The sequence below is a fragment of the Rhinatrema bivittatum genome, chromosome 11, assembly GCF_901001135.1.
Source record: "Rhinatrema bivittatum chromosome 11, aRhiBiv1.1, whole genome shotgun sequence".
Classification (NCBI taxonomy): Eukaryota; Metazoa; Chordata; class Amphibia; order Gymnophiona; family Rhinatrematidae; genus Rhinatrema; species Rhinatrema bivittatum.
The window spans coordinates 3,822,229-3,850,010 of record NC_042625.1 but is presented as its reverse complement, the minus strand read 5'-3'; the positions used below and the strand labels follow the sequence as shown (position 1 = coordinate 3,850,010).

Genomic DNA, 27,782 nt, shown 5'->3' with positions numbered 1-27,782 from the left:
AACAGCCAAAAGAGAATCCAAGATGGCCACCGTTCCCGCGGTGATCAGAAAGGGTCAGCACCTCGGCTAGGGCCCCAGAGCAACGGCAAAGCTGAAGCTGGAGACTCCCAACATCTTTTCACAGCTGTAGGGTGACCGTAGGAACCCTCCCCACCCTTGGAACACCCAGCGCACAGCTGGGTCAGACCAAGGGTCCATCAAGCCCAGCATCCTGTTTCCAACAGAGGCCAAACCAAGCTACAAGAACCTGGCAAGTACCCAAACACTAAGAACATCCCATGCTACTGATGACAGTAATAGCAGAGGCCATTCACTAAGTCAACATGATTAATAGCTGTTAATGGACTTCTCCTCCAAGAACGTATCCAACCCTTTTTTTTTTTTTTTTAATTTAAAGTTTTTATTTTATTTATTATTTAAAGTTTTTGTATACCGACATTCGTTAAGAAAACATCACATCGGTTTCCATGTAACAAAAAATGGCCAACGGGGCTTTACAATGAAACTGATAAGAGAACTGGGTAGGGGGGGAGGGGGGGAAACAAAGGTAATGCTGTACAAATAGATAAACGCAATAAAATGGTTAGATAAACGCAATAAAAATAATTATATACAAGTATATTATTTACAATAAAATGTTAGGGGGAGAGCGTTAAGAAGGGGGGAAATCGGTCATATGCTTGGGGGGCGAGGGGAGGGGCGGGGGAGGGAAGGGTGTAGGAGAAAGGAGTGAAAAGCAGGGGGGGTTCATGTGTTTTATTCAGTTTTTACAGAATCATAAACAATCAAAACATTTGCAATCTGAATAAGTACCACTGAATACAACTGAAACATATACATATAGAAATATGCTTCCCCCCCCCCCCCCCCAACCCCTCCCTCTCCCCACATGACAGAGTCACTTGCTCGAAGAACTGCTTCACTTAGTCAATTGTATCTTGGAACAATAAAGAGACTGAACAACTGATATACATAAGCAATCCAAAGCCCTCTACTCAATTCCAATACCATATAATCTAAAAGTATTACATGCAAAACCAAGAGCTATCCCAGCACAGCTAGACCCAAGTATATACGAAAAGAGAGGGCCCCAGTTGGTTTCCATAATATACCACAGGTGTGTTACAATCCACAAAAGGTTTCCATGTTTTTAGAGGGATGACATTTGATTATATTTAGTGGCTGTCAAAGAAGCCAATTGATAGTAAGAATGTAAACGGTCCTTGACCTCTTGAAGCTTAGGAATGCGCTCCGATTTCCAGCGTAGAGCCACTAGGCTGCATGCATCAATAAAGAGCTGTGCACACAATAGTCGTTGCGTCTTAGGTATCGTGTCAGGGAAAACACTTAATAATGCCATAGCAGCCGACGGTATCACCTCCACCGCCAGGAGTTCACTAAGCCATGCAAAAATCGCTGTCCAATAAGTTGCTAACCTGGGGCAGACCCACCATATATGCAAGTAGGTGCCTTGGCCTCCACACTGACGCCAACAGTCATCTTCAACCTGAGCACAGTTCCTATGAAGTCTATCTGGGGTGAGATACCATCTAGAGATCGTTTTGTAACAATTCTTTTGCATTTTGGCAGAAATAGAGCATTTTCTGGCCATACGCAAAATGTCCCCCCAATCACAAGATCCCAACGTGTGTTCAAATCTGATTCCCAGCGTTTTATGAATAAACAATGTTCTATCCCCTGCGTAAAAAATAACTGATATAGTTTGGAAATGGCGCCTGTAAGTTAGGTCGCTATTTAAAAAGTAAGATTCCATCAGTGACCTACTAGGATCCAAACCTTTTTTAAACCCAGCTACACTAACTGCACTAACCACATCCTCTGGCAACAAATTCCAGAGCTTAATTGTGCGTTGAGTGAAAAAGAATTTGCTTCGATTAGTCTTAAATGTGCTACTTGCTAACTTCATAGAATGCCCCCTAGTCCTATTATTCGAAAGTGTAAATAACCGATTCACATCTACTCGTTCAAGACCTCTCATGATCTTAAAGACCTCTATCATTTCCCCCCTCAGCCGTCTCTTCTCCAAGCTGAACAGCCCTAACCTCTTCAGTCTTTCCTCATAGGGGAACTGTTCCATCCCCTTTATCATTTTGGTTGCCCTTCTCTGTCCCTTCTCCATTACAACTATATCTTTTTTGAGATGCGGCGACCAGAACTGTCACAGTATTCAAGGTGCGGTCTCACCATGGAGCAATAGAGAGGCATTATGACATTTTCCGTTTTATTAACCATTCCCTTCCTAATAATTCCTAACATTGTTTGTTTTTGACTGCTGCAGCACACTGAGCCGACGATTTCAATGTATTATCCACTATGATGCCTAGATCTTTTTCCTGGGTGGTAGCTCCTAATATGGAACATCGTGTAACTACAGCAAGGGTTATTTTTCCAAATTTGCAACACCTTGCACTTGTCCACATTAAATGTCATGTGCCATTTGAATGCCCAATCTTCTAGTCTTCCAAGGTTCTCCTGCTATGTATCACAATCTGCTTGTGATTTAACTACTCTGAATAATTTTGTATCTGCAAATTTGATAACCTCACTTGTCGTATTCCTTTCCAGATCATTTATAAATATATTGAAAAGCACAGGTCCAAGTACAGATCCCTGAGGCACTCCACTGTTTACCCTTTTCCACTGATTGGAGAAATTACTTACCTGATAATTTTGTTTTCCTAGTGTAGACAGATGGACTCAGGATCAATGGGTATAGTGTGCTCCTGATAGCAGTTGGAGACTGAGTCAGATTTCAATCTGACGTCCGCACTACATATACCCATGCAGGAAGCACTGCTCTTCAGTATTCTCTTCGAAAAGCAATACTGGATATATGAGTGTTTGGATAACTTGATTAACTTGGTTAACTTGAACTAGTTGACGTGAATTGTACCTGGAGACCGCCAGTGTCATCAACCGAGAAACGCCAACACCCGGTAACTATGGATGTCTTAACTGGGGGTAAGTCTGGCTTAACCGTGCTTGTCTTGCTCTCGGGGATTGTCACCTGAGGTTTCCGTATTTTGAGGCAGCCATGGGCGGGATACTGAGTCCATCTCTGTACACTATGGAAAACAAAATTATCAAGTAAGTAATTTCTCCATTTCCTAGCATGTAGCAGATGGACTCAGGACCAATGGGATGTACAATAGCTACTCCCGAACTGGGTGGGAGGCTGAACATGGCCCAATTAGTACTGCCCTTGCGAATGCTGTGTCCTCCCTGGCCTGAACATCCAGCCGGTAGAACCTCGAGAAGGTGTGAATGGAGGACCACGTCGCCACCCGACAGATCTCGGCGGGTGACAGCATCTTGGTTTCTGCCCAGGACATTGCCTAGGCCCTTGTGGAATGGGCCTTGACTTGTAGAGGTGGAGACTTGCCTGCCTCTACGTAGGCCGCCTTGATTACTTCTTTGATCCAGCGGGCTATGGATGCCTGCGAGGCTGCTTCCCCTTGTTTCTTCCCGCTGTGAAGGATGAATAGGTGGTCCGTTTTTCGTACGGATTCCGATCTTTCCAGGTAGCGGACTAGGAGTCTGCAGACGTTAAGATGGCATAGGCGGCGTGAGTCTTCAGAGTCCTTATTCTCGTCTGGAGATGGCAGTGAGATGGTTTGGTTTAGATGGAAATGAGAAACCACCTTTGGAAGGAAGGAGGGGACAGTGCGCAGCTGTATGGATCCCTGTATGAACCTGAGGAACGGTTCCCAGCAGGATAGCGCTTGAAGTTCGGAGATGCGATGGGCTGAACATATTGCCCCTAGGAATGCAGTCTTCAAGGTCAGGAGCTGTAGGGACAGACCGCGTTTAGGTCTGAAAGAAGCTCCCGCTAGGAAGTAGAGTACTAGATTGAGATTCCATAGGGGTACCGGCCACTTTAGTGGTGGTCGGATTTGCTTGACCCCTCTCAGGAAGCGGGAAACATCTGGATGGGAAGATAGACTGAAGCCATCCACTTTGGCTCTGAAGCAGGCCAGCACGGCCAGTTGAACCTTGATGGAGTTGAGAGACAATCCCTTCTTCAAGCCATCCTGCAGGAATTCCAGGATCATGGGAATTTTGACTGTCCGCAGAAGGATGACGCGGTCTTCACACCAGGCTTCAAATATTCTCCATATTCGTATATAAGTTAAAGATGTGGAAAACTTGCATGCTCGGAGCAAGGTCTCAATTACTGCTCTCGAGTATCCGCTCTTCAAGCGAGTCTTCTAAATGGCCAGACCATAAGAGAGAATCAAATTGGGTCTTCATGGAGGATTGGTCCTTGCTGGAGCAGGACTCTGTGTGGAGGTAGACACAGGGGGTTCCCCACCAGAAGTCTTCGCATGTCTGCGTACCACGGCCTTCTTGGCCAGTCCGGGGCCACTAGAAGTACTAGCCCCCTGTGGTGCTCTATCTTGCGGGATGATCCCGCCCAGAGGTGGCCATGGAGGAAAGGCGTGCAGCATGTCTTCCTGTGGCCGAGGGCGTCAATCCTCTGGGATTGAGAGTCTCGTCTGCTACTGAAGAACTTGGGAACTTGGGTGTTGGACCGGGTTGCCAGAAGATCCATGGCTGGGGTTCCCCAGTGGTCTATTATCAACTGGAAGGCTGTGGTTGACAGCCTCCATTCCCCTGGGTCTGGACTTTCTCTGCTGAGGTAATCCGCAGTGACGTTGTCTTTTCCTGTGATGTAGGCAGCCGAGATCCCTTACAGGTTTGCTTCCGTCCACGTCATAACGGGGTCTATTTCCATGGATACCTGTTAGCTTCTGGTTCCTCCCTGGCAGTTGATGTAGGCCACTGTTGTGGCGTTGTTCGACATGACTGACAGCTTCTCCTCGGAGTCTGTGTCTGAATCGTGGGCAGGCTAGTCTGACTGCCTGGGCTTCCAGTCGGTTGATGTTCCATCCAGACTCTTCTTTGTCCCATTGCCCCTGGGCCATCAGTTCCTGACAATAGGCTCCTCACCCTCGTAGGCTCGCATCCGTGGTGAGCAAGACCCAGGTCGGTGGGGATAGTCTTACTCCCTTGCTCAGATGGTCTTCTTGTAGCCACCATAGGAACTGGGTCCGTACCTCCGCCAGCAATTTGAGGCAGAGAGTGTAGTCCTGGGACATCAGGTTCTATCGTGACAGTAGGGAATGTTGTAGTGGTCACATGTGGGCCCTTGCCCATGGTACAACTTCTAGGGTTGATGTCATGAGTCCAAAAACTTGGAGGTAGTCCCATATTGTGGGGCGAATGCCATTCAACAGTTTTCTCAGTTGGTCCATCAATTTCCTTCTCCTTGTAACAGGAAGGACGACCTTGTCCTGTTGGGTGTCGAACCGGACTCCCAGGTATTCTAGAGATTGGGAGGGCTGCAGACAGTTCTTGGTTATGTTGACGACCCACCCAAGGTTTTGCAGCAGGTTCTTGACTCTGGAGGTCGCCTGATGGCTTTCTTCTGGAGATTTTGCTCTGATCAGCAAATCGTCCAGGTACGGGTGTACGAGGATTCCTTCTTTCCTCAGTCGCTGCCACTACCACCATGATTTTGGTGAACGTCTGAGGAGCAGTGCTCGAAACTGGTAGTGGTGTTCCATGATCACGAAGCTTAGGAAGTGCTGGTGGTCGTGATGAACCGGGATGTGCAGATAGGCTTCTGACAGATCCAGGGAGGTCAGGAATTCTCCTGGCTGTACTGCCCTTATGACAGAGCATAGGGTTTCCATGCGGAAGTGTGGTACCCTCAGGTAGCGGTTGACCGACTTGAGGTCCAGGATGGGCCGGAAGATTCCCGCTTTCTAGGGGAAGATAAAATAGATGGAATAGTGCCCAGTATTTCATTGGTGCTTGGGCACCAGTGTTATAGCCTCTAGGGAGAGCAATTTTGTCAGTGTAGTTTCCACTGCCGTCCTCTTAGAGGGGGAGTGGTAAGGGGATTTCACAAACTTGTCTGGAGGGATGCTGTGGAAGTCCAGATAGTATCCCTCTCGAATGATGGTTAGGACCCACTTGTCCGACGTTATCTCGACCCATCTTCAGTAGAATAGGGCAAGCCTGCCCCCTATGGCTTCTTCCTGTGGATGGGTCTGTTGATTCTCATTGTGGGGTGCGGCTGGGGCCTGGACCTGAGCCGGCTCCCTTCTTGTTGCGTTTGTTCCGAAAGGACTGGCCCCTGCCTGCTGGGCGAGGTGCTTGGTATGTATTCTTGAACTGTCTAAAGCGCTGTGATCCTCTGCCCTTGGACTTCGTTTGTTCTTGTCCTCCGGTAGCCGAGGTACTGGGGATTAGCCCCATTTGTCGGCTAACTTCTCCAGTTCACTTCCAAACAGGAGGACTCCTTTAAAAGGCATTCTCGTAAGCTTCGTCTTGGAGGTCTTGTCGACTGACTAGCTTCTGAGCCAGAGTTGCCTTCTGGCTGCCACAATGGATGAGATGCCCCTGGCTGAGGTATGCACCAGGTCGGACGTCGCATCCATGAAGAAGGATATCGCTGGTTCTAATGTTTCGATGGGCATGATAGCGTTCCTGGCAAGTGATAAGCAGGCACGTGTCACCACGGCACAGCAGGCAGCGATCTGTAGTGACATAGGTGCTGCATCAAATGACTGTTTAAGGATGGATTCCTGACGTCTGTCCTGGACATCCTTGAGTGCCGCTCCTACTTCGACTGGAATGGTAGTGCGCTTCCTGACAGCGCACACCATGGCATCCACTTTGGGGAACACCAGGAGTTCTTTAGCTGAGGGATCCAGTGGGTATAGACCTTCTAGGGCCCGTCCTCCTTTGAAACTGGCCTCCAGTGCATTCCATTCCAGGTCTATCAGTTGTTGTACGGCTTGTAGCAATGGGAAATGGCGTGACGGAGTCCAACCAGAAGAGAGTTAGTCTTTGGTTCCGCTGTGGCGCTTATGCTTGGAATGGCCAGTTCCTTCAGGCTCAGAGACACGAGGTCTGGTAACTCGTCTCTGGAGAAGAAACGCATCATGGTACGGTATGGTTCCGTTCCTGGAAGGATTTCTCCTTCCTCCAGAGAGTCTGGTTCTTCCTATGAGGTGTCCATGTCCCCTAAGAGGAGGTTTTTGTCCGGAGGGGGCATGTCTCGGGGAGGCCGAGAGGGGCCTGGAAGATCTTGTGCTTCTGGTGGAGGCTGAGGCTGTGTCGCTGGTGGCACAAATTGTGCCTGGACAAAGGTTTGCAGTCCTTTGAAGAGTTCTACCCAGGAAAAGGTTCCTGGGTACATATTGAAGCCAGAGGCGTTCCCCGAGGGGCCCAACTGAGAAGGGGCCGAGCCAGGGATAAAGAGGTCCGGGATACTATCGTTGATGGAGCCGATTCCTCCACTGGTCGGGGGGGGGGGGGGGGGGGGGGGGGGAGGGGCCCTTCTCCTGATTCCCCCAGGGCCACCTCGCACTGTAGGCACAGGGAAGAGGCCTCCTCGTTTTGCGCAGCTCTTAGGTGGCAGGCTGGGCAGAGGACTTGTGACTTGGCTTTCTTGGCTGGTGGTGCCATGGTTTGGAAGCATAAGGTCATTCAAAACTGGTCTGTGCGTTTATATGAGCGCACCAGGCGGCTTAGATATGCGTGCAAACTGCAAAAATATGCGGGCCGGCCGCTATGTGCGTGCCTCTATGCGCACAGGCTTAACTTGTGTACCCGGCGCCGTTGGGCGTGCCGCTCTGCGTCTGGCACCTAGTGCGCTTCACTGTGCACCTGACACAGATGCGCACAAGTAGGTTATATGCCCAGCTCGCCATTGTGCGCATGGCTCAGTTAAGTGGACAGTATGGCGATCGAGGGGGGGAATGGCGCCGACGACTACGCGGGCAAGATGGTGACCCCCCCCCCAGAGGGTCTCCACGTGGGAGGACCCTCGTACTGGATCGGGGTCTAGCCCGTACGGGGCTGATCAACCAGATAGGACAGAAGCTGACTGGCGATCTGTGCAGCTATCCAAGCCTCAGAGACTGGAGACTTTAAGAAAGTTTTGTACCTTACCTTGTGTCTTGGCGTTTCCCGGTCTCGGGCAGGATGGTCTCCGGCTGCGGGGGGGAGAGGGAAAAGTACCTTCACCGCCGCGTTCGGTATTGCACCCGCTGCCTCTCAGGCACTCCTATTCCTGGGGGCTAAGTCCACGCCAAGAACCGGCTACCGAACAGAGGCTTACCTCTCAGGGATCTCTGAAATCACCTCAGGAATTCTCGACTTGGAGAGGGACCCTTAGGTATCACCGCAGGAGAGCGGGGCTCGTCTGTAGAGATAAGATTATTTCTTCTTTGTTTTTTAATTTTCTTCTTTGTTTTGGATTTCTAAGGCTGTGCAAGCGTATGTATAGTCCCGAACTGCTAAGGAGACTGCGAAATACTGAAGAGCAGTGCTTCCTGCACGGGTATATGTAGTGCTGACATCAGATTGAAATCTGACTGCGTCTCCAACTGCTATCATGAGCACACTATACGTTATTCTTCTTGTCTTCCTGTTAATAATCTATATCCGAGACTGAAATGTATCCAGTTTTTGTAAACTTATTAATAAGTTAACACACAGAAATGTTATATGTACAAAGTTGTTTGTTTAATGTAAACCGGAGTGAAGGCAATATGCTATACTTCGGTATAGAAAAGAATCTAAATAAATAAATAATAAATAAATAAATCTGCAGCTCTAACACTAAACTTTCAAAAGGGAAACTTTGATAAAATCAGGAAAACAATTAGAAAAAAAACTGAAAGGTGCAGCTGCAAAGGTTAAAAGTGTTCAACAGGCTTGGACATTGTTTAAAAATACAATCCTAGAGGCGCAGTCCATATGTATTCCGCGCATTAAGAAAGGTGGAAGGAAGGCAAAACAATTACAGTCATGGTTAAAAGGTGAGGTGAAAGAGGCTATTTTAGCCAAAAAAAACATGCTTCAAAAATTGGAAGAAGGATCCATCTGAAGAAAATAGGATAAAACATAAGCATTGCCAAGTTAAGTGTAAAACATTAATAAGACAGGCGAAGAGAGAATTTGAAATGAAGTTGGCCATAGAGGCAAAAACTCATAATAAAAACTTTTTAAAATATATCCAAAGCAAGAAACCTGTGAGGGAGTCGGTTGGACCATTAGATGACAGAGGGGTTAAAGGGGCTCTTAGGGAAGATAAGGCCCTTGCAGAAAGACTAAATGAATTATTTGCCTCCGTGTTTACTAATGAGGATGTTGGGGAGATACCAGTTTCAGAGATGGTTTTCAGGGGTGATGACTCAGACGAACTGAACGAAATCACCGTGAACCTGGAAGATGTAGTAGGCCAGATTGACAAACTATAGAGTAGCAAATCACCTGGACCGGATGGTATGCATCCTACGGTTCTGAAGGAACTCAAAAAATGAAATTTCTGATCTATTAGTTAAAATTTGTGACCTATCATTAAAATCATCCATTGTACCTGAAGACTGGGGGTGGCCAATGTAACCCCAATATTTAAAAAAAGCTCCAGGGGCGATCCGGGTAACTATAGACCACTTCAGTGCTGGGAAAAACAGTGGAAACTATTCTCAAGATCAAAATCATAGAGCATATAAGAAAGACATGATTTAATGGGACACAGTAAACATGGATTTACCCAAGGGAAGTCTTGCCTAAAAAATCTGCTTCATTTTTTTGAAGGGGTTAATAAACATATGGATAAAGGTGAACTGGTAGATGTAGTGTATTTGGATTTTCAGAAGGTGTTTGACAAAGTCCCTCATGAGAGGCTTCTATGAAAACTAAAAAGTCATGGGATAGGAGGCGATGTCCTTTCGTGGATTACAAACTAGTTAAAAGACAGGAAACAGAGAGTACGATTAAATGGTCAATTTTCTCAGTGGAAAAGGGTAATCAGTGGAGTGCCTCAGGGATCTGTACTTGGACCGGTGCTTTTCAATATATATATATCTAAATGATCTGGAAAGGAATACGACGAGTGAGGTTATCAAATTTGCGGATGATACAAAATTATTCAGAGTAGTTAAATCACAGGCAGACTGTGATACATTACAGGAGGACCTTGCAAGACTGGAAGATTGGGCATCCAAATGGCAGATGAAATTTAATGTGGACAAGTGCAAGGTGTTGCATGTAGGGAAAAATAACCCTTGCTGTAGTTACACGATGTTAGGTTCCATATTAGGAGCTACCACCCAGGAAAAAGATCTAGGCATCATAGTGGATAATACTTTAAAATCGTTGGCTCAGTGTGCTGCAGCAGTCAAAAAAGCAAATAGAATGTTAGGAATTATTAGGAAGGGAATGGTTAATAGAACGGAAAATGTCATAATGCCTCTGTATCACTCCATGGTGAGACCGCACCTTGAATACTGTGTACAATTCTGGTCGCCGCATCTCAAAAAAAATATAGTTGCGATGGAGAAGGTACAGAGAAGGGCAACCAAAATGATAAAGGGGATGGAACAGCTCCCCTATGAGGAAAGGCTGAAGAGGTTAGGGCTGTTCAGCTTGGAGAAGAGATGGCTGAGGGGGAATATGAGAGATCTTTAAGATCATGAGAGGTCTTGAACGAGTAGATGTGACTCGGTTATTTACACTTTCGAATAATAGAAGGATTAGGGGGCATTCCATGAAGTTAGCAAGTAACACGTTTAAGACTGATCGGAGAAAATTCTTTTTCACTCAACGCACAATAAAGCTCTGGAATTTGTTGCCAGAGGAGGTGGTTAGTACAGTTAGTGTAGCTGGGTTCAAAAAAGGTTTGGATAAGTTCTTGGAGGAGAAGACAATTAATGGCTATTAATCAATTATACTTAGGGAATAGCCACTGCTATTAATGCATCAGTAGCATGGGTTCTTTCTTAGTGTTTGGGTAATTGCCAAGTTCTTGTGGCCTGGTTTTGGCCTCTGTTGGAAACAGGATGCTGGGCTTGATGGACCCTTGGTCTGACCCAGCATGGCAATTTCTTATGTTCTTATGATCTTATGAGCCGGGTCCTCGTGGAGGATCAGACCTTGTTGTAGTAGGTCCCTGTGTGGGAGCAGGGGTAGGGGGTTCCCTGCCAGCAGTCTTCTCATGTCTGGTACCAGGGTCTTCTTGGCCAGTCCGGAGCCACCAGAAGAACTAGTCCCTTGTGTAGGTGTATCTTGTGAATGATTGCGCCCAGTAGGGGCCACGGCGGGAAGGCATATAGTAGAGTCCCCAGGGGCCAAGGCATCGATCCCTTGGGACTGCGGTTCCCGCCTGCGGCTGAAGTATCTGTATAATTGGGCATTGGATCTGTTTGCCAGAAGGTCCATGTCCGGTGTCCCCCACCGATCCACTATTATCTTGAAGGCTGTGGGTGACAGCCTCCATTCTCCTGGGTCTAGACTTTCCCTGCTGAGGAAGTCTGCCGTGATGTTGTCTTTCCCGGCGATGTGGACGGTGGAGATCTCCTGGAGGTATGCTTCCGCCCACGCCATCAGGGGGTCTATTTCTAGGGACACCTATTGGCTTCTGGTTCCCCCCTGCCGGTTGATGTAGGCCACTGTTGTGGTGTTGTCAGACATTACTCTGACCGCTTTGTTTCGAAGTCTGTGGACGAACTGCATGCAGGCTAATCTGACTGCTTGCGCATCTAGGCGGCTGATGTTCCATCCCGCCTCTTCTACGTTCCACTGCCCTTGGGCGGTTAGTTCCTCGCACTGTGCTCCCCATCCTCGTAGACTGGCATCTGTGGTGAGTAGAGTCCAGGTTGGGGAGGATAGTTTTGATCCCCAGCTCATGTAGCTAGCCTGCAGCCACCACCGTAGCTGGTTCTGAACTCTGCCCGGGAGTGATAGACATAGGTGTAGTTCTGGGACCGTGGGCTCCACCGTGATAGGAGTGAGCGCTGTAGGGGCCTCATGTGAGCTCTCGCCCATGCACAACTTCCAGTGTGGATGCCATCAGCCCGAGGACTTGGAGGTAATCCCATTCTATGGGACGAGGATAGTCCACAGCAAGGTTTGTAGCCAGTTCCACAATTTTGATCTCCTTGTGGGGGTCAGGATGACCTTGTCCTCTTTGGTGTCGAATCGGACTCCTAGGTATTCCCGCGACTGTGAGGGCTGTAGGGAACTTTTGTTTGTGAGGGCTGTAGGGAACTTTTGTTTGTGAGGGCTGTAGGGAACTTTTGTTTGTGTTGACTATCCATCCTAGGCTTTCCAGTAGAGTTATGACTCTGCTGGTTGCTTGGCGGCTTTCCTCCAGTGACTTTGCTCTGATCAGCCAATCGTCCAGGTAGGGGTGAACAAGGATTCCTTCCTTCCTCAGTGTTGCCACCACCACCACTATCACCTTGGTGAACATCCGGCGTGCTGTGGCTAACCCGAAGGGTAGTGCCCGGAACTGGTAGTGACGGTTCAGGACTTTGAAGCGTAGGTAGCGCTGATGATCCTGATGAATGGTGATGTGCAGGTAGGCCTCTGAAAGATCCAGGGATGTGAGAAACTCTCCTGGTTGTATCACCCTTATAACGGATTGTAGGGTTTCCATGCGGAAGCGAGGGATCCTGAGGTGGCGGTTGACCGACTTGAGATCCAGGATGGCCTGAATGTTCCCTCTTTCTTGGGAACAATAAAATAAATGGAATAATGGCCAGTATTTATTTCCTGTGGAGGTACTGGGGTTATGGCCTCGAGTGCCAGTAGCCTGGACAGTGTAGCTTCCACTACCTCCCTCTTGGAGGGGTCGTGGCAGGGGAACTCCATGTACTTGTCCAGAGGGGTTCGTAGGAAATCAAGGTAGTACCCCTCCCGAATGATGGCTAGGACCCACTTGTCCGAGGTTCTCTCGACCCATCTGTGGTAGAATAGGGCTAATCTGCCCCCTAAGGCTTCTTCCCTTGGACAAGTTGGCTGAATCTCATTGTGGGGTGCGGCTGGGGCCCGTACCCGAGCTGGCTCCCCTCTTGTTGTGCTTGGTCCGAAAAGACTGGTTCCTGCCCGTAGGACGGGGCGCTTGATAGTAGTTCCTGTAAGGATTGAAGCGCTGCAAACTTCTGCCCCTGGAGGACCTGGGGAAAGGACACTGATTTCTCTTTGTCTTATCTTCTGGCAGTCGCGGCAATGGGGACTCGCCCCATTTGTCAGCCAGTTTCTTTAGTTCGCTGCCGAACAGGAGGGATCCTTTGAAGGGCATCCTTGTGAGGCGCGTTTTGGAAGATGCGTCGGCTGACCAGCTTCGGAGCCAGAGTTGTCTCCTGGCAGCAACCGCAGAGGACACTCCTCTGGCCGCTGTGCGCACTAGGTCGGAGGCAGCGTCCGCTAGGAATGATACCGCTGATTCCATGTCTTCTCCCGGGGTGTTGTTCCTGGTTTGTGATAGGCAGGCACGTGTCACCACGGTACAGCAGGCCGCAATTTGCAGAGACATAGCGGCGACGTCAAATGATTGTTTGAGGATGGACTCCAGACGTCGGTCATGTGCATCTTTGAGCGCAGCTCTTCCCTCCACTGGGATAGTGGTGCGTCTAGAGACCGCGCAGACCATAGCATCCACTCTTGGGCATGCAAGAAGATCTTTGGTTGCTGGGTACAGGGGGTACAGGGCTGCCAAGGCTCGTCCCCTTTGAATGCGAACTCCGGAGCATTCCATTCCAGGTCAATCAGCTGTTGTGCTGCTTGTAACAGAGGGAAATGGCGAGAAGTCTGTCGAAGACCCTCCACAGTAGGGGGTTCGGTTTTGGTTCCCCCGAAGTACCTGGGCCCGGGATAGTGAGCTCCGTCAGACATTGATTGACCAGGTCCGGGAGCTCGTCCTTTGTGAAGAAGCGTCTCATGGTTCAGTGAGGCTCTGTCCCTGGGGGGCGCTCCCCTTCTTCTAGGGGTTTGGCTTCTTCCTCAGAGGTGTCAGAGTCCCTGTAGGTGGGGCTTCTGGGTAATGGGAGCCTGTGCCTAGGTCTTGAGGGGCCTGGAGCCTGTGGGTCCTCCGGTGGAGCATGTGGCTGGACAGCCAGAGGTTCAGTTTGCATTTGAACAAAGGCGTGAATCCCTTTGGAAAAACTCCACCCATGATATGGGATCAAAGCCGAGGGGCGCTGGTTCCTTGGGGGTCCTCGTCTGTGGGGGGGGGGGGGTCCCCCTGGCTAGGTCCAGGGTGCCCCCTGAGGAGCTGGAACTCGGCCCTGGGTGGCACTGGCCCTGAGCTGGAACTCCCAGGGCCTCCTCGCGCTGCGTGCACAGGGCGGCCTCCTCGCTTTGTGCGGCTCTGATGTGGCATGTTGGGCAGAGGCCTTGCGCTTTAATTTCTGTTCCTGGGGGTGGCATGGTTGTCGGCACGTAAATCTTGTGCGCTCCGGTGCGCTTAGATTGAGGTGTAAGTTGTGCGCGCAGCTAAGAGAGAATTTGAAAAGAAGTTGGCCGTAGAGGCAAAAACTCATATTAAAAACTTTTTAAAATGTATCCGAAGCAGAAAGCCTGTGAAGGAGTCAGTTGGACCGTTAGATGATCGAGGGGTTAAAGGGGCACTTAGAGAAGATAAGGCCATCGCGGAAAGATTAAATGATTTCTTTGTTTCGGTGTTTACTGAAGAGGATGTTGGGGAGGTACCCGTAATGGAGAAGGTTTTCATGGGTAATGATTCAGATGGACTGAATCAAATCACAGTGAACCTAGAAGATGTGGTAGGCCTGATTGACAAACTGAAGAGTAGTAAATCACCTGGACCAGATGGTATACACCCCAGAGTTCTGAAGGAACTAAAATATGAAATTTCAAACCTATTAGTAAAAATTTGTAACTTATTATTAAAATCATCCATTGTACCTGAAGACTGGAGGATAGCTAATGTAACCCCAATATTTAAAAAGGGCTCCAGGGGCGATCCGGGAAACTACAGACCGGTTAGCCTGACTTCAGTGCCAGTAAAAATAGTGGAAAGTGTTCTAAACATCAAAATCACAGAACATATAGAAAGACATGGTTTAAGGGAACAAAGTCAGCATGGCTTTACCCAGGGCAAGTCTTGCCTCACAAATCTGCTTCACTTTTTTGAAGGAGTTAATAAACATGTGGATAAAGGTGAACCGGTAGTTATAGTATACTTGGATTTTCAGAAGGCTTTTGACAAAGTTCCTCATGAGAGGCTTCTAGGAAAAGTAAAAAGTCATGGGATAGGTGGCGATGTCCTTTCGTGGATTACAAACTGTCTAAAAGACAGGAAACAGAGAGTAGGATTAAATGGACAATTTTCTCAGTGGAAGGGAGTGGACAGTGGAGTGCCTCAGGGATCTGTATTGGGACCCTTACTTTTCAATATATTTATAAATTTTCTGGAAAGAAATATGACAAGTGAGAATCAAATTTGCAGATAACACAAAATTGTTCAGAGTAGTAAAATCACAAGCAGATTGTGATAAATTGCAGGAAGACCTTGTGAGACTGGAAAATTGGGCATCCAAATGGCAGATGAAATTTAATGTGGATAAGTGCAAGGTGATGCATATAGGGAAAAATAACCCATGCTATAATTACACAATGTTGGATTCCATATTAGGTGCTACAACCCAAGAAAGATCTAGGTGTCATAGTGGATAACACATTGAAATTGAAATAGTCGGTTCAGTGTGCTGCGGCAGTCAAAAAAACAAACAGAATGTTGGGAATTATTAGAAAGGGAATGGTGAATAAAACAGAAAATGTCATAATGCCTCTGTATCGCTCCATGGTGAGACCGCACCTTGAATACTGTGTACAATTCTGGTCGCCGCATCTCAAAAAAGATATAATTGCGATAGAGAAGGTACAGAGAAGGGCTACTAAAATGATAAGGGGAATGGAACAATTCCCCTATGAGGAAAGACTAAAGAGGTTAGGACTTTTCAGCTTGGAGAAGAGACGACTGAGGGGGGATATGATAGAGGTGTTTAAAATCATGAGAGGTCTAGAACGGGTAGATGTGAATCGGTTATTTACTCTTTCGGATAGTAGAAAGACTAGGGGGCACTCCATGAAGTTAGCATGTGGCACATTTAAAACTAATAGGAGAAAGTTCTTTTTTACTCAACGCACAATTAAACTCTGGAATTTGTTGCCAGAGGATGTGGTTAGTGCAGTTAGTACAGCTGTGTTTAAAAAAGGATTGGATAAGTTCTTGGAGGAGAAGTTCATTACCTGCTATTAAGTTCACTTAGAGAATAGCCACTGCCATTAGCAATGCTAACATGGAATAGACTTAGTTTTTGGGTACTTGCCAGGTTCTTATGGCCTGGATTGGCCACTGTTGGAAACAGGATGCTGGGCTTGATGGACCCTTGGTCTGACCCAGTATGGCATTTTCTTATTTTCTTTTGTTCTTATATGCGCTCGGCTATGTGCCTGCAAGTTATGCGCGCAAGGAATTATGCGCGCGTAAGTCTATGCGCACAAGTGCTTTGTGCGCCTGGCTCGGAGATGTGCGCTCGGAGGCGAACGGCGCGGCGAGTAGGCCAAGATGGCGACAGCGAGCACACGGGCAATATGGCGTCCCCCACGGAGAGTCTCCACATGGGCAGACTCTTGGAATATCGCAGATCCTTGTGGAACTCCTGTTTTGAGGGGGATTGCTTCCGATGAGGAGTTGTTGATGGAGACCTTGAAGAATCTGTCTTTTATGAAAGAAGTGAACCAATCCAGAGTTTTACCAGCGAGCCCGATGTTTGCTAGGCTTGATATTAGTGTTTTCTGATCAACTGTATCAAGGAAGCGGAGAGGTCGAGGAGGATTAGTAGATGCCTTATATGGTTATCAAATCCTCCGAGTATATTGTTTGATAGGTTGAGCAGTAGTGATTCGGTACTGTGGTTTTTCCTGAAGCCATGTTGAGTGGGCTGAAGAATTTTGTAGTTGTCAAGGTGATCATTGAGTTGTTTCAGTACCGCTTTTTCTGTCATTTTTGCTAGAAGGGGTAGAATGTAGAGATTACTTACCTGATAATCTCCTTTTCCTTAGTGTATGCAGATGGACTCAGAACAAATGGGTATAGTGTGCTCGTGCTAGCAGTTGGAGACGGATCTGACGTCAGCACGGGGTACATATACCCCTGCAGGAAGTGCAGCAATTCAGTAATCTTCCTTGCAAAAGCTTTATGGAAATATGTGTGACTGACCGATCGATTAAATGAACATAATTACCCTGCCCGATTGATAGTAGCTGGAAACCGCCAGTGTTCTCAACCGGAAGGCGTCAACACCCGGCAGGGTGGAAGCCCTATATAAGGAAACCTGGCTTACCGTGAGTCGGTGAATCCCCATGTATACCGGCAGCTGGGCGGGATGCTGAGTCCATCTGCATACACTAAGGAAAAGGAGATTATCAGGTAAGTAATCTCTACATTTCCTAGCGTGTAGCAGATGGACTCAGAACAAATGGGATGTACAAAAGCTACTCCCGGACTGGGTGGGAGGCTGCCCGAGGTCCGGTTAGGATTGCCCTCACAAATGCTGTGTCCTCCCTAGCCTGGACGTCCAGACGGTAGAATCTGGAGAAGGTATGGAGGGAGGACCACGTTGCTGCTTTACATATTTCTGCAGGCGACAGCATCCTAGTTTCTGCCAGGAGGCTGCCTGCGCTCTGGTAGAGTGAGCCTTGACCCGTAGAGGTGGTGGTTTTCCTGCCTCGACGTAGGCTGCCTTGATAACTTCTTTGATCCAGCAGGCGATGGCTGCCCCTGAGGCCGCTTCTTCCCGCTGTGGAGGACGAACAGGTGGTCTGTCTTTCGTACTGCTTCTGACATTTCCAAGTATCTGGACAGCAGCCTGCCGATGTCGAGATGGCGCAGTATTCGACCGTCCTCAGACTACTTCAACCCTTCCGTGGTAGGCAAGGATATGGTTTGGTTGAGGTGAAATTGTGAGACCACTTTAGGTAGAAAGGAGGGAACCGTGCGAAGATGGATCGCCTCAGGAGTGATTCTGAGAAAGGGATCACGGCAGGACAGCGCTTGTAGCTCTGAGATGCGGCGTGCTGAGCATACGGCCAGCAGGAACACCATCTTCAAGGTTAACAAACTGAGGGACAGGCCTCGCAGGGGTCTGAAGGCGGGTCCCACTAGAAATTCCAAAACTAAGTTGAGGTTCCACAGGGGCACTGGCCACTTCAGTGGCGGGCGAATGTGTTTGACTCCTTTCAGGAAACGTGAAACGTCTGGGTGTGTGGCAATGCTGTTGCCGTCACTCCGGGGACCGTAGCAGCATAGCGCTGCCACCTGAACCTTGATGGAATTGAGGGACAGACCCTTCTGAAGTCCATCTTGCAGGAAATCCAAAATGATGGGGATTTTAGCGGTTCTGCCCTGTCGGTTGATGTATGCCACTGTGGTGGCGTTGTCCGACATCACTGACAGCTCTGTTTCGAAGTCTGTGGGCAAATCGCAGGCATGTTAGCCTGACTGCCCGTGCCTCTAGTCGGTTGATGTTCCACTCTGACTCTTCTCTGTTCCACCGCCCTTGGGCGGTGAGTCCTTCGCAGTGTGCTCCCCATCCATTCAGGCTGGCATCTTTAGTGAGCAGGGTCCAGGTCGGGGAGGACATTCTTGACCCCCGGCTCGTGTGGCCGGGCTGCAACCACCACCGTAGCTGATTCCGCACTCTGGCTGGAAGAGGTAGGTGTATGGTGTAGCTCTGCGATCGTGGGCTCCACCGAGATAGGAGGGCGCGTTGTAATGGTCTCATATGAGCCCGCGCCCATGGTATCACCTCCAGAGTGGACGCCATGAGGCCCAGGACCTGTAGGTAATCCCAAGCTGTGGGCCGGGCGGCGCTCAGCAGGGCCTGCAGACGATTCCGGAGCTTCGATCTCCTCTTGGAGGTCAGGCTGACCTTGTCTTCCAGGGTGTCGAATCGGACCCCTAGGTATTCCAGCGACTGAGAAGGCTGTAGGGAACTCTTGTTTATGTTGACTACCCATCCTAGGCTTTCCAGAAGAGATATAACTCTGTTGGTTGCCTGGTGGCTCTCCTCCGGTGACTTTGCCCCGATCAGCCAATCATCCAAGTAGGGATGGACGAGAATTCCTTCCTTCCTGAGGGACGCCGCCACTACTACTATGACCTTGGTAAAGGTCCGCGGCGCGGTGGCTAACCCGAAGGGTAAAGCTCGGAACTGGAAGTGTTGGTTCAGGACTTTGAAGCGTAAGTAGCGCTGGTGATCCCGATGGATTGGGATATGCAAGTAGGCTTCTGACAGATCTAGGGATGTGAGAAACTCCCCTGGCTGTACTGCACTTTTGACAGACCGCAGAGTTTCCATGCGAAAACTGGGGACCCGTAGGTGTCGGTTGACTGACTTGAGGTCCAGGACGGGTCTGAAGGTGCCTTCTTTCTTGGGTCCTATGAAATAAATGGAATAATGCCCAGAATTTATCTCCCATGCAGGCACTGGGATTATGGCTTTTAGGGACAGGAGCCTCCGCAAGGTAACTTCCAGTGCCGCCCTCTTGAGGGGAGAACAAGGAGATTCCACAAACTTGTCCGGAGGGAGCCGAAGAAAGTCCAGTTAATACCCTTCTCGGATGATGGCGAGGACCCACTGGTCCGAGGTAATCTCGACCCACCTGTGGTAGAAGAGGGTTAGCCTGCCCCCTATGGCTTCTACCCCCAGATGGGTTGGCTGATTCTCATTGTAGGGTGCGGCCAGGACCGGAACCCGAGCCGGTTCTCCTCTTGTTGTGTTTGGTCCGAAAGGACTGGTTCCTGGCCTGAGAACGAGGTGCTTGGTAGCAAGCCCTGTAAGGGTTGAAGCACTGAGAGTTTCTACCTCTGGATGGCCTAGGAAAAGGGCGCTGGCTCCTCCTTGACCTGTCTTCTGGTAGACGGGGTAATGGAGAGGCGCCCCATTTATTAGCCAGTTTCTCGAGGTCGCTGCCGAACAGGAGGGATCCCTTAAAGTGCATTCTTGTGAGACGCGTCTTGGAGGAGTCGTCGGCCGACCAATTTCGTAGCCAGAGCTGTCTCCTGGCTGCCACTGAGGATGATACTCCCTTGGCTGCCGTACGGACTAGGTCGGAGGCTGCGTCAGTGAGGAACGAGAGGGCTGATTCCATTTCTTCTCCCGGGGTGTTGTCCTGGCTTGTGACAAACAGAAACGCATCACTACGGTCGCAATTCGTAGGGACATGGCTGCCACCTCAAAGGCTTTTTTCAGAATGGTGTCCATGCGCCGGTCATGTGCATCCTTGAGAGCCGCTCCCCCCTCCACCGGAATGGTGGTGCGCTTCACAATTGCACTAACTATGGCGTCTACCTTGGGGCACGCCAGCAGCTCCTTGGTCGCCGGGTCCAGGGGGTACATGCCAGACAAGGCCCGACCCCTTTGAATGAGGCCTCTGGCGCATTCCATTCCAGATCGATTAGCTGCTGTGCTGCTTGTAGGAGGGGAAAATGGTGGGCCGTTTGGCGCAGGCCCTCCAACAGGGGGTTCATTCTCGGTTCCCCTGGGGTGTCTTGGCCCGGGATGGCCAGCTCCGACAGGCATTGAGAGACCAGGTCTGGGAGATCCTCTTTAAGAAAGAAGCGTCTCATGGTCCAATACGGTTCTATCCCCGAGGGAAGTTCTCCCTCCTCGGGGGGCTCGCCTTCTTCTTCAGAGAAATCTGAATCTCCATAAGCGGGGCTTCCGGGTGGCGAGTGGCCGTGCCTAGGTCATGAGGGCCCGGGGCCGGGTCATCCGGTGCGTATGGGTCCGTTCGGGGATCAGACTGCATCTTGACAAAGGCATGAATTCCCTTGAATAATTCCACCCAGGAGAGCGAAGCAGGTTCTAGCCTTAGGGGCACCAGGTCTCTCGGGTTCCCTGGCTGCTCACTGCAGCCTGCTAGGTCCGGGGTGTCCCGTGAGGAACTGGCAAGTAGGCTGGGCTGGGACCGGCCCTGGCCTGGAACTCCCAGGGCCTCCTCACATTGGGCACATAGGGAGTCTGCTTCCTCGCTCTGTGTGGCTCTGAGGTGGCATGCTGAGCAGAGGCCTAGAGCTCTTATGCCTGATTCTGGAGGTGCCGGCTCTGCCGACGCATGGGCTCTCTTAAGCTCCATCTTGTCTGTCATCTCTATGCGGTGTGCTCCCAGCCGGAGTATGCGCCTTGTAATATGCGCGAAAGATGTGCGCCTACTAATGTGTGCTTATCCACGTGCGCCTGTCCACGGGCACTTATCAACGTGCGCCCAGCAACGTGCGCCCTTCGATGTGCGCTTAGCAACATGAAACAAGGTGTCTTCAATGTGCGCCTCTATGAAATATGCGCCCGTCGCCTGTGCGCCCAGTCTGGCCTGAGCGCTAGAGCGAGGCGACGAACCAGCTTATCAACGTGCGCCTAGGCAGAAGGTGACGGCGAGCAGGCAGGCAAAATGGCGACCTCCTTGGTGGGCTGCCACGTAGGCAGACCCCGCTAATCCTTGCTTCCTCGGAGACCAACAAAAGATGTACGCCTTACCTTGTCTTTGGCGCTTCCCGGCTGCGACCCGGGCGGTCTCCGGCTGCAGGGGGAGAGGGTGAGTACCGTTACCGCCACGCTCGAGGAAGTGCACCCGCTGCCTCTAGGCCGCACCCGAGCCCTTCTCACTCGGGGGCTAGGTCCCTGCCGCGAGTCGGCCACCGGACCGAGGCTCTTATCTCCGAGGGACCACGGAAATCACCTCGGGAAACAACTGGGGGAGGGACCGAATGGTATCACCGCAGGAGTGCGGGGCTCGTCTTCTGGTAGGTTTCTTCTATGAATTTAGTCGGTAGAATTTGGAAAAACGCTCTGCGAGCATGAGGTAACTCCAAACTGCTTTGGAGACGGAAATTACTGAATTGCTGCACTTCCTGCGGGGGTATATGTACCCGTGCTGACGTCAGATCCGTCTCCAACTGCTAGCACGAGCACACTATACCCATTTGTTCTGAGTCCATCTGCTACACGCTAGGAAATTGATATTGGACGGTAGTTGTTCAGGTCGTCTGGATTCAGGTTCTCTCTCTTAAGTATTGGTTTGATTGTTGCAGTTTTTAGTTTGATTGGTAGTTCACCTTCATCGAGGGATTTATTTATGATTGCTGCTATTGTAGGGGCAATGGAATGAGCAATTTCTTTAAGGTCTAGTAGGGGTGGTGTCGAGGTCATGGCTAGCTGGGTTTATTTTTCTTAACATTCTTTCGATCTCTGTTGTGAAGATAGGTTCGAAGTACATCCAAGGTGCGATATTCGTTGTGTTGCTTTTATATTCTATGATCGAGGGGTTTTTGAAGGCCTCAGTTATTTTGATTATTTTGTTCTTGAAAAATGAAGCTAGGTCATGGCTTACGTTTTGGTTTCGGTTGTGTCTGATCCGCTGTTTTCAGAAATGAGATTATTTACTATGTTGAATTGAGATTTGAAGTTATTGGTTTAGCTTTTGATTTTTTGACTGTAGTAGTCACGTTTGGTGTTCAGAATCGATTTTTTGTAGGTGGCCAGTTGGGTACGGTATCTTTGTGATTTTACGGGGCATCTGTCTTTTAGCCATTCTTTTTCAATTTTCCTGAGGTCAGATTTCATGACTCTTAGTTGAGCATGGAACCATGGGTTCCATGCTCAACTAAGTTTTCTTAGAAGCCTCTAATGAGGGACTTTGTCGAACAACTTCTGAAAATCCAAATACACTACATCTACCGGTTCACCTTTATCCACGTTTATTAACCCCTTCAAAAAAATGAAGCAGATTTGTGAGGAAAGACTTCCCTTGGGTAAATCTATGCTGACTGTATTCAATTAAACCAGGTCTTTCTATATGCTCTGTGATTTTGATCTTTAGAAGAGTTTCCACTATTTTTCCCAGCACTGACTTCAGGCTTACTGGTCTATAGTTTCCCAGATCGCCCCTTTATAAATATTGGGGTTATATTATCCACCCTCCAGTCTTCAGGTACAATGGATAATTTTAATGATAGGTTACAAATTTTAACTAATAGATCTGAAATTTCATTTTTTAGGATGCATACCATCCAGTCCAGGTGATTTGCTACTCTTTAGCTTATCAATCTAGCCTACTACATCTTCCAGGTTTCACAGTGATTTGGTTCAGTTCATCTGACTCATCACCCTTGAAAACCATCTCCGGAACTGGTATCTCCCCAACATCCTCATTAGTAAACAAAGAAGCAAAGAATTCATTTAGTCTTTCTGCAATGGCCTTATCGTCCCTAATACCCCCTTTAACCCCTAGGTAATTTAACGGTCCAAGCGACATCCTCACAGGTTTCTTGCTTTTGATATTTTTTTTTTTTTTTAAAGTTTTTATTATGAATTTTTGCCTCTACAGCCGAATTCTCTCTTCATCTGTCTTATCAATGTTTTACACTTAACCTGACAATGCTTATGCTTTTTCCTATTTTCTTCAAGAGAGTGTGTCGAGCCACACGCATGGCATGCCGAGCCACGGACCATCGCACCTGGGAGGACGCTGACCGAAAGACAGGCAGGAGAAAACAAGAACCAATTAAACCTATTTCAGCCGGTGTAAAGAGTGAGGAGGAAGCTGCCAGCACAGCCGTGCAATTGCCTTCAGATGTTTTCCCTTTGCTTTTTTTTTTTTTTGCTTTTAACTTTACTCACACACTCAAACTGAAGCACAAAGTCTAACACCAAAAAAACAAAATAGACTTCCTCAGACCAGAGGATATCTGGAACCTGCAGCTTCTTGAGCGGCCTTGTGAAGGGGAAGGATCAGGACCACCAGATTTACACCCCACGGGCGCACTGTACAAGCACACACAAGAGTCACCAACCCCCGGCTTGTCCACCTCAACCAGACAGGGAAGAACCCACCAGGATTCAAAAACTTCCAGGAGGAAAGCTTACAAAAAAACAAAAACAAACAAACAAACCAAACCTATCCCAGCTGCCGAACTGCAGGTTTAGTACCTATCTACCATCTGCTGGAGACAGAGAAATACTGAGGAACTGTGGTTAAGTAGCAGTGTCAGTAAAACCTTCTCTATCTCCATCTGCTGGAGAGGAAGCAAAACTCAGAAGTCTGGACTGATCTGAGTAAGTACAGGGAATGAGTTATCCATCTATAACTTAGCCGAATAAATCTCCAAAATATTCAGTTATCCGGCTAAATGTCTCTGAATACTAATCTCAAAATCATGTATAAATCTAATGAAGATATGAAAATTTGATATACAGTTTCTCTTTTTTCTTAGTCTTCTAATACTGTATGGTGAGTTCCTGCCTGAAGGTAAAGAGATGGTTAGATAACCCCCTTGAGGTCCCTTCTAGCACTATATATGAATGTATGAAACATCTAACCAATCCCATGACAGTTGCACTTAAGTCCTCTCCCCCAACCACACCCTATCCATGCTAGTCTGTAGCCAAGAGACACTGGCAAGCCTCCTGAGTGCAAATAAAACTCACAATTTTCTCATAGTACTCTCTGCGGCGCTCAGCACGCTTCTTATAATCCACCATCATACCACGGAGCTTGCGCTCATGCTTCCGAGCCTCGTGCCACATGCTGACTTTCCCCAGCTTTCACCTTCCAGTGGCCTGTTCTGAAAAGCAAACACAAGAGAAAGATAGGTGAAAGAAAAAAAAAACACAAAACACATCGCATATGATATGTCTCCAAGAAGTCAGAGCTTTCACTGCTTGCACTCTTGCTTTGCAGAGAGCTGCAGTGACCTGTACCAGTTGCAAATAAACATGATACTTAGAAGGGACAGCTACTATGGTGTGAAAGCAAGGGGAGATGCAGAAGATCCTGAGGACAAGGAAGAGGTAGACATACAAGTGAGAAGTCATTACAATCCCTGTCCTCAGAACCTTAAAATCACAGAATTTCAGCTTGGATTATTTTATTTCTTCAAGAAGATCAAAACTCCTCCTCCTCACCAGAAACTAGATGTCATAGAAAACAGAATATGATAGTAGAAAAGGACAATAAGGTCTATTTAGTCTGCCCAATTTGCTTTCTGGTAGAATAAGTTCCCTCCTTCACTCTTTGGCAGAATGAAGATTTTCTATACTTACCCCATGCTTTCAACTCTTGTTGTTTCTGCCTATATCAACTCCCCTGAAAGGCCATTCCATACAACCACCAACCTAACCCAAAATAATTGTTTCCTTATGTTGCTTGAGTATAACTCCTTTGTTCTAGAACTTCCTTTCCACTTGTACATTATAAAAGTACATTTCTATCCCTTGCCTCTTTTCTTCCCAATATACATTTGTGTCCTTGAGTCATCATCATCTATTAATATCAACCCTTTCTAGCCAAGGAGATCAAAGCATGTTACAGCCAAGTTAGATTTACAAAGTTACAATAAGTTAGGTTTACAAAGCATGTGTCAGTGTAGTTACAAGGGGATAGTATATACAGTAGCATAAGCTTTAGAGAGCTTGGGGAGAGGATCCTCTGGTGTTGGCAACAGTCTTATAAAAGTAGGAGGAGGTTGTCCATGTTTATGTTGATTTGTATTTTATATTTTAATTATGGAGTTTACTTTGTTATATCAAAATTTTGGTTGTATTTATTATGTTTTCTATCTGGAAGGCAGTATATAAATATGTACAAATAAAATAAATAGGCGCAGCTTTTGTATTAGTAAATAAGGTGGTTTCATAGTAAGGGAGAAATAGCAGGAGCTAGGATGTAAGTTGGGCAGACATATGAAGTATCCATTTGGCCTACAATATATGGACAATTGTTAACATATTCAAACTTACAAAGTATCAGTTTAGCTATAAAAATAAAAAGCTCGTCTCATTTTGGCTTTAGGCAGCTGTTTTCTGGGCCACCTCTATTCTGTCTAGATTTTGGAAATATAACCTCCAGCAATGGACATGATATTCCAAATGAGAGAAGTGCAGACATCGACAGTACATATTTGAGAACACAGAACCTACAGCAATTTCTGAGATAGTTCTGAATTTATACAAAGCTTGCTTTAGCCAGAACTTATCCTTAAATTATTCAGCAATTTCTAGATTATTTGATTGGTAAGGGAAGGTTAAGAACCACAGTACGGCTTCTATCTCCTGTCTTTCATTCCATCAAGAAATAAAGAAATCCTATGCAGTAGGTTTTTCTACAGCTATGGGCCTGTCCAATCCCTTGACATGTCCCAATTCTGGGTTTACAATCTATGTCTTAGGCATAGAGCAGATGAAAAGGTTTTAAAGAAACTAACTCACGGTAAGTGAAGCTTTAAATCCCAAAGCAGATTGCAGCAGCTTTCACTCTCCCAGAATCCTGGAAAGACAACTGTAAAAATATCAGTCATCACAGCATGGACTCAAAAGGAGAAAGTGACATGGTACATTGTTAGGATGTTCTACAATTTGGTATTTCTTATGACAGGTACCTCAAACAAGTTCATGTGATGCAATATAGTAATACCCATCCAAAATGACAGAGGAAAACCGGCATCGATGCAAGTAGCCTCCCTTCCCCAGACAGTAGACAGAGAACTCACCTTACAAAGTATGTGTATTTCACATGGTTTCCACCCCAGCCAGAAAGCCATACCTACTTATTTCAGCAGGTCCAGGATTCAGTTCAGTCTCTCCTCCAGGAATGTAATTGTGATAACCATCCTCTGATGGCACATTCCTACAGCTAGACAGTCTCCTGACACAGAAGGTACGATCCTGTGCCTTCCTATGTGTTGATGTAATGCAACCTGATTGTCCATTGGGACTAGGACAACTGTCTGTTAACCAATAAGCCTTTTTTGCACTATGTAATCCCTCTCAGATCCAGGAAGTGTATTTGATTACTTCTTTCCTGAGCAGATCAAAGACCCTGGATACAGAGCCCACAAAGCTATCCATCCCAGGTTGGATGCATCCATAGTAAGGACAATTTGGACTGGAAACATTTGAAAGGGTATACCACTAGTCCAATTGGAATTGTCCTACCACCAAGAAAGAGAGTCATAGATCACAAGTGGCCTGTAGCCACTGGGCTCTCCACATATAGAGACTGCAAAGGGAGAATGTCTGGGATGGTAGAGCCCTGGCCCCAATTGGATTGGTGCAGGAAAAGGTGTTAACCCCTAGTTCTTCCACTGGTCAGCAGAAAAGCGAGACAACGGGCTGGGCAAGAAGAGAGAGAAACAGTTGGAGTAAGAAGGAGGCGTCACAGAAATCGGTCTCTCCTCTTAAGAACCATTATGGAGGGTCCAATGAAGAACAAGGACAAGCCCTAAGGTAGGAGATAAGGGCATGAACAATGAGACAAATAAAAGGGGTAGTGGACAGGAAGAGGAGGAGGAGGAGATGTAGTTCCTTCCCTCTTTCCCTAAACAGGAGTAAGAGCAGAAGCAGACACAAGAGCAGGAAATGCTGGAAGTCAGCTCCTCAGGAAAAAAGAACCACCCATGGATATAGAAGCTACATAGGGCCCAGGAACAATACTGAGACTGAAGGTCAGACTGCAACCAGGGCCGGAGGAACCACTAGGCGAGCTAGGCCTGTGCCTAGGGCACTGAGATTTAGGGAGCGCCGCAGCAGGAAGCAGAATTTTGAAAGGGCAAAAAGTGCCCTTTCAAAGTTCTGCCAGCGCCCGACTTGCCCTGCCTCCCCCCCCCCCCCCAGTGCACCCTCCCGACACCCCCCCCCCCCCCATGGTGGTCCAGCGGAGAGTCCGGGAGCAATCTGCTGCTCCCGGGGCCTTGGCTGCCACTAACCAAAATGGCGCCAGTGGCCTTCAGCCCCTACCATGTGACCATGTGGCAGGGGCCAACCTGGGCCTCGGATGCACCACCAGGGGGGCGGTTGCCTGCCGTGGCGCCCCCTAAGTCTCGGCTCCTGGTCTCCAGCTACATGATCAGCTAGACCAGCAGAAATGAATGGAGC

At 48.1% G+C, this 27,782-nt stretch overlaps 1 protein-coding gene across 9 annotated transcripts in view; it reads right to left on the bottom strand.

Moving 5' to 3' along the window:
• Nucleotides 1–27,782, bottom strand: part of CLASRP (CLK4 associating serine/arginine rich protein) — a 531,120-nt gene that overhangs the window by 450,925 nt on the left and 52,413 nt on the right. For 6 of the 9 annotated variants that reach the window (XR_003859212.1, XR_003859213.1, XR_003859215.1 and 3 more), the window contains exons 2-3: nt 26,118–26,175; nt 24,339–24,475 (exon numbers count right to left, since the gene is read on the bottom strand). Coding sequence is in view for 4 of the 9 variants with exons in the window: in XM_029620007.1 (XP_029475867.1) it covers nt 24,339–24,437 (99 nt within the window). In the remaining 5 variants the exon portion in view is untranslated. Of the gene's footprint in view, nt 1–24,338; nt 24,476–26,117; nt 26,188–27,782 lie in introns of those variants that run through there. The other 3 variants (XM_029620008.1, XM_029620009.1, XM_029620010.1) reach the window with 3 other exon arrangements.